Genomic DNA, 16,647 nt, shown 5'->3' with positions numbered 1-16,647 from the left:
CTTCTTAAGGGATAGATTCCAGAGAAGGTGGCCATTCTGTACTCCTTTCAAATAAAAATGATAAATTCAGAAAAATTTTATGCTGGATAACTAACCTATGGTTCCCAAGGAGCCATTTTACTACATGCAATTAATTAGGCACAAACATCCTGGTGCTGAACTATTGTTTACATCAATTCTCTACTAGATTGTCCTAAATCTGGGTATGGGATATTTATCTGGTATCTAGTGGCAATATTCCAAAAGTTTCTTCATTTTTAATGAGCTTCTGTTTGTGAAAACTAAGGCGCCTAGTTGTCGGTTGAAACTGGGATAATTTTTCTTTCAGCCCCACTACCTTCCTGCTTACGTCCCAGATAATTCAGCTAACATTTTAATTTAGTTCAAATATATATTGACTGCCTGCTATGTTCATATGACAAGTATTATATTCAAGAGTATGAAGGGACAGAATGCAAGCCACTTAGGCAGTTATTATTGAAAGCCCTTATCAATGGAGAAATACTGACAGCAAACGAGCAGATCCATGTCATCCTGTTTCAGCAGTGGCGTGAGGGAGAGGTGGCCTGGACCGCCAGCATCAGGCCCTTAAGGACAGGCACATTTCCAGTAACAGTCTCAATTCCCCAGATTCCCCGGGGAAGGAGGGCAGTCGGTGTTGCCCACGGCATCGCCTGATATCACTTGTTCTGGGTGATAGGAGAGCGTGGGGCCGCCGGGCCACCTCATCCGTGGTCTGACTGTATTAACCTCTTGGTTCCCAGCTCCTGCCACGTGAGGTGTCCTAATATGGTCAGACTCCGGAGGAGCCCAGGAGCGCTTGCCTTTCTCCTGCTAATGGGGAGGAAGCAAACACTCTGAAGGCAAGCAAACGGGGATCTGGGTTCGCTTCTGGGCCAGCTGAAAGTGGGCTGCAGCAGAAGTCCTGCCTCGGGTCATCAATCATTTAATAAACCCCCAGGGAATCCGATCTCCTCGGGGGGCTTTCTGCCCTCCCCTCTTTCTCGCCCTCCCCTCCCCTTCGGGGAGGCAGCCCTGGGTGGTGGTCCCCCAGCTCCTGTCCCCGTACAGGAACGGGAGGCGTCCTGGGGGTCGCGGTGGGCTGCTCGCCTGGCCCTTGGCTCGAGGCTCTGGCCGCTCCTCGGGTCCTAGCAGCCTAGCAGGAGATGCTGCAAGGCGTGTCTGGGGCTGTGCTCATGTGATGAAGCGAGGGGAAAACAAGGGGGAGGAGGAGGAGGCGAAGAGGTGGCTTTTTTTTTTTTTTCTTTTAAGGAGTTTGCAGCGAGCGCGTCTCCTTCATTCGCTCTCTGGGCGGGTTCGGAGGAGGACGACGGGAGAGGAAGGCGCTCCTGGGACCTCGCGGGTGCACGGCTCCTGGCTCTTCTCCGCGTCCCTGCTATTTGGGGAAGGCGTAACCCGGCTGCTGGGCGCGGGAGAACCGCAGACAAGCCATGGGCGCCGGGAGCTCCACCGAACAGAGGAGCCCGGAGCAGCCGGAGGCGGGGAGCGCGACGCCGGCCGAGCCCGAGCCCGAGCCCAGCGGCGGAGGCTCTGCGGCGGAGGCGGCGCCCGGATCGTCGGCGGACGCGACCATCGCCGCTGCGGACCCCACCACCAAGGTACCGGCGCGCCGGGCCACCTGCCCCGGGGAGGCGGAGGGTGGTGTGTGTGTGTGTGTGTGTGTGTGTGTGTGTGTTGGGGGGCGTCCCTTGATCTCCGCCTGCGATAACTTCCCGGCCGGTCCAGCCCATCTGCAAACTCGGGAGCATAAATCCCTCTTTCTAGGCTTTTCAGGGTCTTTAGCGCCGGGGCGGGACCACAGCAGCGGCGAGCGCGGCGGGGGGCTTGCATCTTTGTAGTGGGTCTCCAGGGGTGGCGACTGCGCCATCCGCAGTAATAAAATCCGCCGGCTGCCCGCCGCTGAGCCTTTCTCCACGCTCTTCCGGTGGGAGCGACCCAGCCCGGTACCGGCGAGCTGCTTGCGGGAGTCCGCGGAGGACTGACCCCCGAGCCGAGCGTGTCGAGCCCCCGCCCTCCTACCTCCCCCAGCGAAAAGTCCGCTGTTGGGCCCTGACGCGTGTTGCAGCCTGGCGAGCCCTCCACCCGTGGGTTCCCCGCAGCGCACTGTCCGTGATACCAGCTGTGTCTGGAGCGACCCGGGTTTGGTACCCAGTCCTCCTGCGGCAGCGGCTCGAGCAGACACCGCCTTCCTGATGCAGAGAAAGCCTGGGGTGTAGCTCGCTCGGAGCCAGAGAAAATCTGAGCCGACGCTGCATTTCCAGAAGGAATGACAGGTTTCGCAAACACGGCGGCGTCCTCCTTTTCGCTCAGTTCATTGCACTCAGTTGGATAAACAAATACTGGAGGAGTAGTTAGAAGTTCTCAAAGGATGCGGTCAGAGGCGTAAGCCAGCATTCCCTCTACTCTGGTCTCTGGAGGCAGTGCTGAACCTCCTAGACATTTTGCATTTTATAGTCTCAGTCTTCAAGGCTGAAATATTTGTTCTTGGCGACTACAGTCGCCAAGATTGTGACTTGTTCAGATCGTTGTCTTTTAGATCTATTTTCCAGCATGTATGTTCATTAGCCAGGCTTCACCCAACCCTTTTTGTGATATTTTTTATAGAAGATGTGGATAACCATATTTAATACTTAAAAGGAAAAAAGAAAACCCCTTGTGTCAAATTTGTGGATATACAGAGTACATGAGGACCTTTAGGAGTTATCTCAGGAAGTATAGATGTTTACAGTGCGGGGGGAAAAAAACAACAACCCTGAAATCTAGGTAAAAATCACACAATTATATGACCTAATCGCCTTGACCTTTTCGCTGTCCTAGTTTAGTTTGAGCTGAGAGACTGCCGTTAACTAGATTACCTCTAGTCGTTAACATAACTACTTGTAAAACCCATGATCCCTAGAGCTGTAGATGCTGACAAGTACCAACTGTGCCTGGAATGTCTAGATTTTCTAAGAGATGCCTAAGAAATGTACTATGTCCTTTTGAGATCTCAGTTAGGTTTTAATATTTACTGTACATCACTTTTTGATGCCAACTACTGTCAAAATGGCTGTATAACCAGTATTTAGAGTCCGGTAATAATGAAAGTAATTTTAAGGTATAGTTGCTAAAAGCTTGCAGTTGGGGAACATTTTTTTCCTTGACTTTTACCAGTCCTTCAGGTCTTAATCAACAGTTCACACTGAGATATGGTACTTATTCCCTTCTCAATAACTTCAGTGTGTTCATTTAAAATATTCCTTCCTTTCTGTTCTCTTTATCTTTCTTCCATAACCTTATCCTCCCTTTTTCTTAGTCACCACCATCTTGAAACAGCCAGATGACCTCCTTTAAAAAATTACCTAAATGACATCCAGAATATCATTGAACTTTTTGGCATACGGCCCAGTTATCAATTTGGAGACAAATCAATAAACTTGCATGTATCCTTAGAAAATGTGTAGTTTTTCATTTCAACTAGCAAAATTTATTACTCAGGTTTTGAAGACCTAAGTCTTTTCAAAAGGATGGTCTAATTAAGAATGATTCAGCACATAGCTTTTGCCTCCCCTCTTTGCCCTGTTCAGCCCCAGTTCTTGACCTCTGAGTAATCTCATCTGCCATTCTGGGTTCCCATAGCACCATGGACCCTTCTTTCCAGCAGCTTCCATATTTGTGGGTTTAGTGACTTGTGTTCTTCTGGCTGTTCTGAATGCTCCACAAGGGCAGGGACCATATCTGGTTTGGCTCATAACAGGTGTTGCCCCATGTGTGACGGGTGTGGCTGGCCGGTAGGATGATGCTGGCTCCCTGATTTTGATTGGAGACTGTCAAGTTGGGGAATACCTTGGCCCATCTACTTGTTCTTTGACTTTCTCATCATCATGATCTGTGTCACTTATCAGATAGTGACTAAGTCAAAGTGAGTCTGGTTATTCACAGACCAGGTGAGTATCTAGCGAAAAACTAAGATTTGGAGACTCTGATTTCTGCTTCTTTAGAATGGCTTGTTACCGTTGCAGTTTCAAATTGCCTTTAATCTCAAATAAACAAATGCATTATAAATGCAAGTGGCTCAGATGAGACCGCTTCATACATTGGATTAGTGATGAATTCATCTTGAGCTTTTTTGATTGGGTCTGTGGACATTTGGGGAGGTTTAAACTAATGCTTCCCTCCTCCCCCAGTAGAATGCTGATCATTAATTAAAGGCTGTTAGCAGATTTTTTTTCCCCATTGGTAAAACTTGATTACTGAAGCCTCACTGTTTAGATGCACTGAGACAAGTCCTGGTTTTATCTGTGATGTATTTTAATGGAAATGGAAGGAGTCTTATCTTCCAGTCAATCTTTTGCAATCTTTGTATGTTAATTCTGAGGGGAAATGGCTTGATCAGTTATTTTCCAGGTTTAATTTTGAGAGTTTGCCATTTTGGCCACTGCAGGGTGCAGGAAGATTAGACCACCTGAACACAGGTGGTAAACAAAGCCTCATGGTATTCCTCAATCATCTGCTTTTAAACATTTGAAGTCATCTGCTTTTAAAAGATGAAAAGCCTGTTTTCACTCAGGTAGCAGTGTAGGGTGGGGTGGCCAGTGACAAACTTCCATATCTCTGGCAAATCTTGATTTCTGGAGCCAAGCTTCAGGCTAAATCTGGACAATCACAATCCTCTAAATTAGCCTTTCTGTCTTTTCTGTTCAGTGACTCAGAGCTAGAAATGGAACAGTTCTCAGTTGCAACAGTGTGAGGCCTAGGTCCCCTGCAGGTGGGGAGACTGGGACCCTTGTCAGTCTTTCAAGCTGTGGTTCCATTTGGTTACAAGAGCTGTGACTCAAATAGATGTATTCAAATAGAAGAATCCACTGTCCCAATTAATAAAGTTAAGGACACCCTTACCTTTTGTGCATTAAAACAGACAATTGGGGCTTCCCTGGTGGCACAGTTGTTGAGAATCTGCCTGCTAATGCAGGGGACACGGGTTCGAGCCCTGGCCTGGGAAGATCCCACATGCCGCGGAGCAACTAGGCCCGTGAGCCACAATTACTGAGCTTGCGCATCTGGAGCCTGTGCTCCGCAACAAGAGAGGCCGCCATAGTGAGAGGCCCGTGCACCGCAATGAAGAGTGGCCCCCGCTTGCCACAACTAGAGAAAGCCCTCGCACAGAAACGAAGACCCAGCACAGCCATAAATAAATAAAATAAAATAAAAAATTAAAAAAAAACCAGACAATTGATTTGGCCAGCTGCATTTCATAATTCCTCTCCCAGCACAAGATATGTGCTGTTTCCCACTTACCCTGTGTTTACAGAATGGGAATGGAGATGGCTGTAATGTGATTGTCACCAGTTTTACACTAGGAGGGCCAGAATTTAAGATGATTTCGAGAGAACTATATGTTAACAGAGTGGGGTTTTTTGTGTGTGGCTACCTGTATTCATGTGCATTTCCCTCAGATTATAAGAGGTACTACTTTCTGTTTAGAACACAGTCTAGAAATTGGAGCTGTGGGTGTTAAGATGGTCGTTTAGGATACCGATAGCCTGTGGGGACTGCAGTGCCTTCCCTTTAATCCATTATAGCCTTTTAAGCTCTTAGATTTGTGAGGTCAGTGAAGATTTCCACTTAAAATACTTCCCTTGATGAGGAACAGGCCCCAAATGTGCATCCTCTTTGAATTCACTGTGCTTTGACTAATCTCTGTGCCGGGATAGCTTTAAACTACATTAAAAGGTTGATTCCAGCTTGGTATCTTACAGGATAATAAATAAAATGTTTTGTTTTAAAAGGTACAAAGGGGACTTCCCTGGTGGTCCAGTGGTTAAGAATCCACCTTCCAATGCAGGGGACGCGAGTTCGATCCCTGGTTGGAGAACTAAGATCCCACATGCTGCAGGGCAACTAAGCCCACGCACTGCAGCTACTGAGCCCGCGTGCTCTGGAGCCCGTGTGCCACAACTAGAGAGAAGCCCTCATGCCACAACAAAGAGCCCACGCGCCGCAACTAAGACCCTACACAGCCAAATAAATAAATAAATGTTTTTTAAAAAATGAAAGAAAAATAAAATAAAAGGTACTAAGAAATGGTTTCTTTTTCTTTACCAGTTTTAACACCTATTCAGTGTTACAGGAATACCAATGAAAAGAAAATCCAGCTAAATGGTGCTCGTCCTTGGCCTCTATAATTTTTAATGCTGTAGTCATTCATGAAGTGAGAAATTAGAATTTACAGCACTTAGCGTTGTGAGAAAAATATATCAGTACTTTTATCACATGAAAAATATAAAACTAAAAATCCTTGAAGCCAATTCTTAGTTCTCTTATAACCTAAAAAATTATAGTTTAGAAGAAGTTTCATTTTAAAATAATAGAAAAATATGGAAAAAGCTGGGTTTGGGAGGGAGATGCATTATATCTTGTAAATAGGCAAGCTTTCTTTCTTTTTTAAAAAATTTATTTACATTTATTTTTGGCTGCATTGGGTCTTCGTTGCTGCATGCAGGCTTTCTTTAGCTGCGGCGAGCGGGGGCTACTCTTCCTTGTGGTGGGCGTGCTCATTGTGGTGGCTTCTCTTGTTGCAGAGCATGGGCTCTAGGCGCGCGGGCTTCAGTAGTTGTGGCTCACGGGCTCTAGAGTGCAGGCTCCGTAGTTGTGGCGCACGGGCTTAGGTGCTCCGCAGTATGTGGGATCTTGCCGGACCAGGGCTCGAACCGGTATCCCCTGCATTGGCAGGTGGATTCTTAACCACTGTGCCACCAGGGAAGCCCAGCAAGCTTATTTTCAATAAATTATTTAAAAATCTATAATTATCATTATTTGTCTTGTCTGTTTAGATTTTGGGCTATTTTCCTGCAAGTTAGCACCTTATTAGAGAATGGGTATGGGTTTTATACCTATGTTCTTACTTGTTAGTACATCTAATAAAAGGATTAAGGTGAAGATATTAATCTGTAATAATTTTGATTATATATACATTTTTATTTCTTATCGTGAATAATTAAGTTTACTTATTTAAATCTGACTGTAGACCTGACATCATCATTCTTGAATAATAAAGGCTTTATAAAAAGATGATCAAAAGTACTTGCTTACTCTTTTTTTTTTTTTTAATTTTTATTTCTTTATTTTTGGCTGTGTCGGGTCTTTGTTTCTTTGCGAGGGCTTTCTCTAGTTGCGGCGAGCGGGGGCCACTGTTCATCGCGGTGCGCGGGCCTCTCACTATCGCGGCCTCTTGTTGCAGAGCACAGGCTCCAGACGCGCAGGCTCAGTGGTTGTGGCTCACGGGCCCAGTTGCTCCGCGGCATGTGGGATCTTCCCAGACCAGGGCTCGAACCCGTGTTCCCTGCATTGGCAGGCAGATTCTCAACCGCTGCGCCACCAGGGAAGCCCAGTACTTCTTACTCTTATTAAAATGATTCTTTTTTTTTAAGTGGTAGGTTTCTGCTTTTAAGATTTATTTATTTATTTTTATTGATTGATTGATTGGTTGCTATGTTGGGTCTTCGTTTCTGTGCGAGGGCTTTCTCTAGTTGCGGCAAGCGGGGGCCACTCTTCATCGCGGTGCGCGGGCCTCTCACTATCGTGGCCTCTTTTGTTGCGAAGCACAGGCTCCAGACGCGCAGGCTCAGTAGTTGTGGCTCACGGGCCTAGTTGCTCCGTGGCATGTGGGATCTTCCCAGACCAGGGCTCGAACCCGTGTCCCCTGCATTAGCAGGCAGATTCTCAACCACTGCACCACCAGGGAAGCCCTTAAAATGATTTTTATTTAAAGTCATAGCAAACAGGATTCATTTAATGTTTCTTTTTCTAAAAATGTTAATGGTTGAGATCCTTAATTTGTAGAGTATGGTAAAAAGGGAAAGCCTCGTGTTCCTCCCCACCCGTAAAGTACTCACTGTTAACAATAGTTTGAAATCAATGTTGGTTGTTTCTAGCATATTCTTTTAAAAGCTTTATGCATGTGCAAGTATATAAATAAGAATAGCTCTATCTTTTGCTTTCAACAAATAAGATCATAACACATATATTCTGCAACTTTAGAGTTTGGATATCTTTTCATATCAGGACATAAAGATCTACCCTCATTCTTATTGGCTACATAAATTTCTCATTTATGGATTGAAGTACCGTAATGATTTAACCAATCCCCTGTGTTTATATTTAGATTTTCCTAGTCTTTTGTTATATTAAATTGACACAGGGAATATCCTAGTTCAGACATCTTTGTATGTGTGCGAATGTATCTCTAGGATATATTTCTGGAAGTGGGATTGCTGGATCACAGGATTTACATGCATTTAAAATTTTGATAGTCCTTGCTAAATTTACTTTCCAAAGAGATTCATCCACTTTGCATCCCTACTCTGTGGAGAGCAGCACTCACTTTCCCTTGCCTCAGTGGATAGAAGATTTTTGTAGTATTTGCCAATCTGTACCTCAGTTGGCACCTCAGTTTCCTCGATGCATTTTTAATTATGAAGTTGGGTGCCCTGTCAGGTATATTGACCATACGCTTTTTTTCTGTGCACCACTCCATCAGGAACTGGACTGGCTTTCAGAGCATTAAAGGGTATAGTTTATTTCATTGCTAGTTAACTTTAAAAGACTTTTTCCCTCCAGAAATTAATCAAAATTGGGAAAAAGCAAGTTTAGAGTAAAAAGGGGGCTGAGGTATTGTTCCCTCTCCTTCCCAAATTAGTAAACTGTCTTTAATTTTATTTACTTGGATTGACTTTGCAATGACCTACTTCTTTAGCTATCAGTTTAAAAATTTCTCCTCTGGGAACAATCTAAAATCATCCAGTTGCCAGAAATTTCTTCATACATCTGATCCATGAAATGTTGGAATCAGGGATTGCGGGCAGCAGAAATCCACCTCCTGGGAAAACAGTAGTCTCCTCCCCTGGGCGCTGTTCTCATTTCTCATAACAAATGACAGCCTGGCTCTGTTAACTGGAATAAATGTGTTTTCCCAGGAAAATGTAGGTGTTCAAAGCACTGGAAACTACAGGGTCTTTCCCGGACACTGTTAGGCTTCTCTTAATACAAGTATTCATTCAAGTTCAAAGGTTTTCATCTTCCCTACAGTTTCTTCATGATGTTATGTAAATGAGATAAGCCAAATTTTAAGAAGGGGAGATTACTATAAATCATTGGCAGATCTTCTGTTCATCATATGCAGACATTGCAAATTGTGGAGTTTGGAGAGATTAAATTTTCTGTGGTTCCCAAACCTGGTTGTGCAGTTGAGTCACCTGGGGAGCTTTTTAAAGACACCACTGGTCCCCCTTCTAGATTATTCAATCAGAATCCCAGGCCACCCCAGCGTCTGAGATTCTGTAGCCTTAATGCTCATCAGGGATCCTAATTTGCCTAGTTAGGCCACCATTGCCTGGAGGAAGCAGTTTGGGGTGTAGACCTGGGCGAGGCATTCAGAGGTAACAGCAGCACAGACTGATGGACATTGGTGCTTGTGTGGGTGGGAGGGAGGGTTTCAGATGATGCTAGAAGAATTAGGTGTTTCCCCTCCCCACAACAGAGGAGAAAATAAAGGGAAACATTTCTCCTACATAATTTCCCTCCTTTATTCTACTTTATTTTTTTAATTTATTTTTTTATTTTTGGCTGCACTGGGTCTTCGTTGCTGTGCACAGGCTTTCTCTAGTTGAGGCGAGCGGCGGCTACTCTTTGTTGTGGTGCGCGGGCTTCTCATTGCGGTGGCTTCTCTTGTTGCGGAGCACGGGCTGTAGGTGCGAGGGCTTCAGTAGCTGTGGCTCACGGGCTCAGTAGATGTGGCGCATGGGCTTAGTTGCTCCACGGCATGTGGGATCTTCCCAGACCAGGACTCGAACCCATGTCCCCTGCATTGGCAGGCGGATTCTTAACCACTGCGCCACCAGAGAAGTCCCTATTCCACTGTCTTGAAACCAAGTGTGCTACTAGTAGAGGCTTTTTCTGAATGGAATGTGCTCTTCAGGGTAAATAGGTGTGGAATCAAATGCTCTCATCGTTTCTGAGCCAGGAGCTACTTGTCAAAGTTCACTTTTCGTTCCCACTGGACTGCCTCTTAATCCTCATCCCTCATTTATCAATTTAAAACGTCACTTGTGTTGGGTAAGTAGACAGTAGCTGATGGCTTAGTTTATGGCCTTTGGCTGGTCTGAAAATCCCTGAAGAAATCTTAACACCTAGCCAAGTAGCTGAAGATCAGAAGAGGGGGCTGTCTAAAAAAAATTTTTTTTTAAATAAATTTATTTATTTATTCATTTATTTAATTTTTTTGGCTGCATTGGGTCTTTGCTGCTGCACGCGGGCTTTCTCTAGTTGCGGCGAGTGGGGGCTACTCTTCGTTGCGGTGCGCGGGCTTCTCATTGCGGTGGCTTCTCTTGTTGCGGAGCACGGGCTCTAGGCGCGCGGGCCTCAGTAGTTGTGGCTCGTGGTCTCTAGAGTGCAGACTCAGTAGTTGTGGCGCACGGGCTTAGTTGCTCCGCGGCATGTGGGATCTTCCCGGACCAGGGCTCGAACCCGTGTCCCCTGCATTGGCAGGCGGATTCTTAACCACCGCGCCACCAGGGAAGCCCCAAATTTTTTTTTAATTAAACAAACAAATAAAAAGTGTAAGAGGGCTGTCTGGCTTTCCCCACCACTTGTTTTCATTAACATTTCTTTACTGGCACCTGTACTCCGGGAACTGGGGATGGAAGAAGAGAGAAATCCCAGAGCTCGGTGCTAAAAAAAAGGTGAAAGTGCACCCATTCCGCTAAAATGGATTATTTTCTGTCTAGAGGGAGAAATTTAATTCGTTTTCCATACTGGTTACCTGTTGTTCCAGTACCATTGACTAAATAGTCCCTCCGGTTAAAACTCGAGTTTCCATATGCATATATGTTTATTGATTTCTTTTTACTTTAAAAATTTTTCCTACTCTTTATTTGTACACGTAGTTAAAAGCATTAAGAGAGTGGCTAAGAATGTAATCGATTTTAATGGCAGACCCATGGTTTAAAATACTTTTATATTCTACATCTCTGGGCTCACCCCCGTCTCGTGGCTATCGTAAGTTTATGCACACATAAATATAAAAAAGTGGGGAGCCTGTGTTGTCTTCAGAAGTGAATATATTTTCTTGGTGTGTGATAACATTATGCATTAAAAATAGTCACTCAAGTATTTCCTAACCACTTAGCCTATGAAAGGCCCTGGTCTAGATGCTTCCTGAGGTAAATTACACACAGCATTATCCTTGAGCACCTCGGGATCTAGGTGAGGTATAGGATCCCTCTAGAGGAAAAGATTCAGTAAGAAAGATTCAAATAAGTTGGGTAGACAATAGAAGAATTGCCATTAGTTGGTACATGTCTATTCAGTGAATTGTCCAGATAACTGATGTACAAAGAAAAGAAGATCTTGGCAAGTGTTGGAGGCAGATAAAGGCCATTAGTCGGGAGGCCAGGAGGTACAGGGCATATGAAAGAGCTGAATGTTGTAAGAGGATAATGGGAAGATGCCGATAGAATTGCAGCCAGTCATGGTAAGAGCTGCACAGGCAGCAGAGAGCCAGTGAAGTGAAGGCTTCCGATAAAAAACAAAGCAAAGAGGCAGACCCTCTCACACTCGGCAGAGAGGACACCCCTAGGAGCATGGGGGGCACATATTAGCCCGTGCGGTGGGATGGGTGCAGGGTGTAGGCTCGGCACGGGGGCAGCCAAAAACAACTGAGGTTTCAAGACTTGGAATACGGAGTGCCTCAGTTTCTCTAGTAGACAAGGACGTTCCCCTCAGGATGTTGGTTTCAGTTGTCTATTGCTGTGTAACCAACTGTGCCAAACAACCGCTTAAACCAAGAGTATCTGTAGAAGAGAGAACATCACTTGAGAGTAACAGCTTGGGATTTTTTTTTAATGTAAAGAAGAGGTTTGCAGCAGAGTCTAGGGAATGACAGAGGGCATCCATGAGATCAGCAGCGTTTCTCTAAGTAGTGATCTGCTCAGAGCCCAGATCACCGGCCCTGGGAGCAATCCAGGCTTGCAGAGTGGGGGGCACAGGGAAAGATTAAATATCACAGGGTAAGAGATGATGACACTGAAGGAGCTGAGAGTGGCGGCTGGGGAGAAGGTGGAACCAACAGTGAATATTAATAGAGGAGAAGACTAGTGAAAACAGATGGCACTGGCTCCACCAGCCATTGGGTCACTGCTTCATCATGCAACAGTGACTAGTTTACCACAGCACATCTGGGTCCACCTAAAAATGAAAGAGACTGATGGTTGACTAGCATTTCTTCCATTTGTAGGCAAAGAATCTAGGTGGCTTGGCGAAGGTTTATCTTCACTTTCAAAGAAGATATTTCTTCTTCGCAATTTTTTCCATCTCCAGTGTATGCCCTTCGGTGTGTCGTTCGGAGGACGATTTATGGTTTGCTATTTTTCTCCATGTCTGAGCGTATGATTTCTTACTGAATTGAGCCATTACATAAGGCTCTGGGTTTTGTCTGCTTCATGATCAATTTTCTGTCCTCGCTCCAGATACTGACCATCCTTATTGAAGCCATGCTTCATCACGTCCTTGATGATTTTCCTTACTCTTTGAAATACATATTGTTGTGATGCATAAAACAAGATTGTTGATGTATGTTATGGTTGTTAGCTTTTTTTTACATTTTCAGTTCTGGGTGGTAATTTTTCACTAAGGTAGCAAACTGCTTGCATAATGCTTTTTAAGAAACTTGTGTTTGAAATTATCCTTCACTTGGGTATGTATGTAAAACAGTCTTATTCCACACCAGTAACGTTGAATGCTATGCAAAGTTCAACCTTAGATGTGGTTGAATTTACAATTGATATACACTGCAGTACCAACTGGGGTGGGATGGGGGAGGTGGAGAAGGGATTGAAATCTACATGAAATTGCTAAAAATTAGACAGTCTCTCTATGACGAATTTTTCTTAATTATTTCAGAAATGACACGTTTAACCAATATTTAGACATGAGTTCCTGACTCCTATAATGTTAATCTAAATATTTGAGTGGAAATTTTTGTTCTTGTTCTGCTCTGTTTTATATGAAGTAAGTTACTGAAAAGCAGTGGAAAATGTCAGCACTAAAGTTTACTAAATCAGTCCTGATTATTAAGATCTTTTCTCCAATCCTGACAAAAGTGTATAAAATTTAAACAAAAAATTCTTGACAGTACCGGGAGCAAAACTCAAATTGATTTGATCTTTATGTCTGATTTTTTTTTTAAACCTTCAGGAGTTTAAGTTTCCTTTAAATTCAGTTTGATGGCAGTGTTAGATCTGTCTGTTTTGTTTGCAATATAGGAAATTTGTTTCGCCTCAATTAAAATGCAGATTGGTTGTTCTTTTGTTATTAATTAAAGACACACTAAGGTCTTTTGAATGCTGAAAAGATTTTTGTCCTAAATGGAGCTAAGAGGACCTACAATGTTATCTAGAATTGCAACAGTGACAGAGATTTCAAGTCACTTCTGGAACTGTGCCTGATAAACAGTCCTCCAGGACAGGGAGGAATGCGAAGAATGCATTCTACTTCAGGGAAGTAGGTCATGGTTTAAAGCCTTACATTTGTCAGAGAAAGTTTCTCAAGCAGTCCTTATGATTGCTGGGTCCTCGCTAATTCCTTACTCAGGGTTCTTTAGTCTTAGGCAAATTAGGTGGCTAAATTAACTTGTTAGTTTCTAGGAGGGCTGGACTAAAAGTAACAGATTCACCACATGCGCCTGTACTCCCAACACCAAAAAGAGTTAGGGCTATAGACTAGTGACTGGAAAACCATAGATGTGGGCTTCCCTGGTGGCACAGTGGTTAAGAATCCGCCTGCCAATGCAGGGGACACGGGTTTGAGCCCTGGTCAGGGAAGATCCCACATGCCGCGGAGCAACTAATCCCGTGTGCCACAACTACTGAGTCTGTGCTCTAGATCCTGCGAGCCATAACTACTGAGCCCGCGAGCCACAACTACTGAAGCCTGCGCCTAGAGCCTGTGCTCTGCAACAAGAGAAGCCCCCGCAATGAGAAGCCTGCGCACCGCAACGAAGAGTAGCCCCCACTCTCTGCAACTAGAGAAAGCCCGCATGCAGCAATGAAGACCCAATGCAGCCTAAAATAAATAAATAAAATAAGTAAATTTATTAAAAAAAAAAAAAGAAAATCATAGATGTGATAAGTGTTTTCTCTTAATTGCACAATCTTGGAATAAAATTTTTTTAAGTAGTAAATAGGCAGATGATGTGTAAGTATACGTAGGAAAATTAGAGAGTACCTTTTAAGTGAACTGGGGGTATTTCTTTGCTGCCAAGATTAAGTGCTGCGGGAACCAGCTGAGTCCGCTCTACCTAAGTGTGACCATAGTGCCCACAGTTTATTGTGGACTTAAGCCTGTGGAAAGCATATCTTGCCCTGAATTGTAGCTGAGTGCTGGACAAAGAGGCACTAACATGACAGGGTTCAAAGGCAAGAGAGAGAGCACATACTGGGGTAGCAGGAAAGGTGGCATGGAGGATGCTATGGACTGAGTGTTTGTGTCCCTCAAAATTCATATGTTGAAACTCTAATCCCCAGTGTGGTGATATTAGGAGATGGAGTCCTTGGGAGGTAATTAAGTCATGAGGGTGGAACCCTTATTAAGGAATTAGTGCCCTTATAAGAGGAGACACCAGAGAGCTTGCTGCCCTCCCCACCCCCCAAAAGATACCCTCTCCAAAGCAGGAGGAGAACTCTCACTAAGAACCAAATCAGCTTACACTTTCATCTTGGACTTTCAGCCTCCAGGACTGTGAGAAATAAATGTTAGTTGCCTTGGCTGTCCAGTCTATGGTAATTTGTCATAGCAGCCCGAACTAAGACAGAGGAAATGGAATTTATGGTGAATTGCTGAAGAGTGGAGATGCTTGAGAGAAGGAGGCAAGAAAATAATTAAGTAATTTTTTAAAATAATAAAAATAAATAATGAAATAAGGAGGCAAGAGAGAACCTCATCATGTTGAGACAAATACTGAGTGAAAAATAGTCTAGGAAAAGTTGGGTTCAAGATTTCATTTTTTAACTGCAGGACTTTTGCAGAACCTTTATTTTATTTAATTTTATTTTCTTACAGTTTTTTTTGATGTGGACCACTTTTAAAGTCTTTATTGAATTTGTTACAGTATTGCTTCTGTTTTATGTTTTAGTTTTTTGGCTGTGATGCACGTGGGATCTTAGCTCCCTGACCAGGGGTCGAACCCACACCCCCTGCATTGGAAGGCAAAGTCTTAACCACTGGACCACCAGGGAAGTCCCAGAACCTTTAATATGTTATTATTAATTATGCTTCTCCCAAAGGAGACATATAGTATGCATCTTTATCCAAATACAACTGGGAAATGCCAGGCTAGTGAAGAGAGCACAATTAGAGAGTGGTGATTGAGAAGCCAGGAGAGGTATCTTGTGGCTCTGCTGTGGAGAATTTGAATACCAGAATGTGACTTCTACATTTATTGTAATTGGCAATGTTAAGCCAATAATTAATTGGCATCTACATCTACATCTGTTAGGGTGGAGGCAGGGACTTAACTTTCTATTTTGAATCTGAGACAGAGAATAATTCTGAGATATTAAGGAAATTTGTTCTCTTTTGGAGGAGGGGAGCAAGGAGGATGGATTTTCATTTCTTTCATATAAAAATGATTGCATTTTTATATCTAATTTTTAAAATGAACCATATGTAGAGAGATTCTTACTCTCAGATTAAAATGGAAAAATATGGAATATATCCCAGCTTTTAAATGTACATTGTTGGGAAATGCCTCAGATTATCCTGAGATGAAATATTTCATATTTTTACATCCTCATTAAGTTATGTTTAGAGTTCCTGATATATTTTGGGGGGTTGCGGGGAGCAACAATAAGGATGATTAAAAATTTGGAAATTGAATATACTTTGGATTTATTTCATTGTTCAGATAATCCAGGTAATTGCATATCAGGTTTAGTTTTTACTTTCACTGTGCAGTGAGTCCAATAACTTTATTGACTCAGTTTCTATGGCACTTAATTAATTGCACGTAGAGCTGAACATCCTAGGACAAGCCACATTATGTCCTGAAACTTTCCCTTAACCAGATTTTCTGGGGCCAAAGACAATCGGACTACTGTGGAGTTAAATGCTGTAAATTATTGTGTTCCTCAAACCCTTTCCAGCTCCTGCAGTGAATACTGGAGGTATTGTAACTGTATGTGAACTTGAACGAAGATCAGGGGAAGGTCAAAAGAGAGCCTTCTTGAATGGAGTTGCAAATTCTTCCTCTGGCAAATAAGAGTAAAGGGAAATGTCACCCATTTGTTGCTTTTTATGGTCATGAAGAAGGAAAAAATCCCCAAAGCTTCTGATTCCTTTGCTATGAGCTGACCAGCTGGCTTATTTTGGCTTCGGATAAGAAGCTGAGACACACACTGATTTCTTTTTTCCTTGAGTCTCATCAAAGCAAATCAAAGCAAATAACTGTATCCTGGGATTGTTAACGAAGCTAAATTTTTAAGTAAGTCTCTCCTTTGGAAAACCTAAAAATCAGTGTAGGGATGTTCTTGTAAGATTGCTTTAGGCCATTTAAGTGGGAGTGACTCAATCTAGGCATAAAGTAATGATTCCTGC

General features: G+C 43.7%; 1 protein-coding gene across 1 annotated transcript in view; it reads left to right on the top strand.

Annotated features, from left to right (window-relative positions):
• The first annotated feature begins 1,283 nt into the window (after positions 1–1,283).
• Positions 1,284–16,647, top strand: part of AKAP12 (A-kinase anchoring protein 12) — a 103,403-nt gene continuing 88,039 nt past the window's right edge. Inside the window, exon 1 of the mRNA XM_036871262.1 lies at positions 1,284–1,619. Coding sequence (XP_036727157.1) covers positions 1,452–1,619 — 168 coding nt within the window. The 5' untranslated portion in view covers positions 1,284–1,451. The remainder of the gene's footprint in view (positions 1,620–16,647) is intronic.

The sequence above is a fragment of the Balaenoptera musculus genome, chromosome 12, assembly GCF_009873245.2.
Source record: "Balaenoptera musculus isolate JJ_BM4_2016_0621 chromosome 12, mBalMus1.pri.v3, whole genome shotgun sequence".
NCBI classification, from domain to species: domain Eukaryota; kingdom Metazoa; phylum Chordata; class Mammalia; order Artiodactyla; family Balaenopteridae; genus Balaenoptera; species Balaenoptera musculus.
Note: the sequence above shows the minus strand (reverse complement) of the source record. Positions and strands in the feature narration are given on the sequence as shown.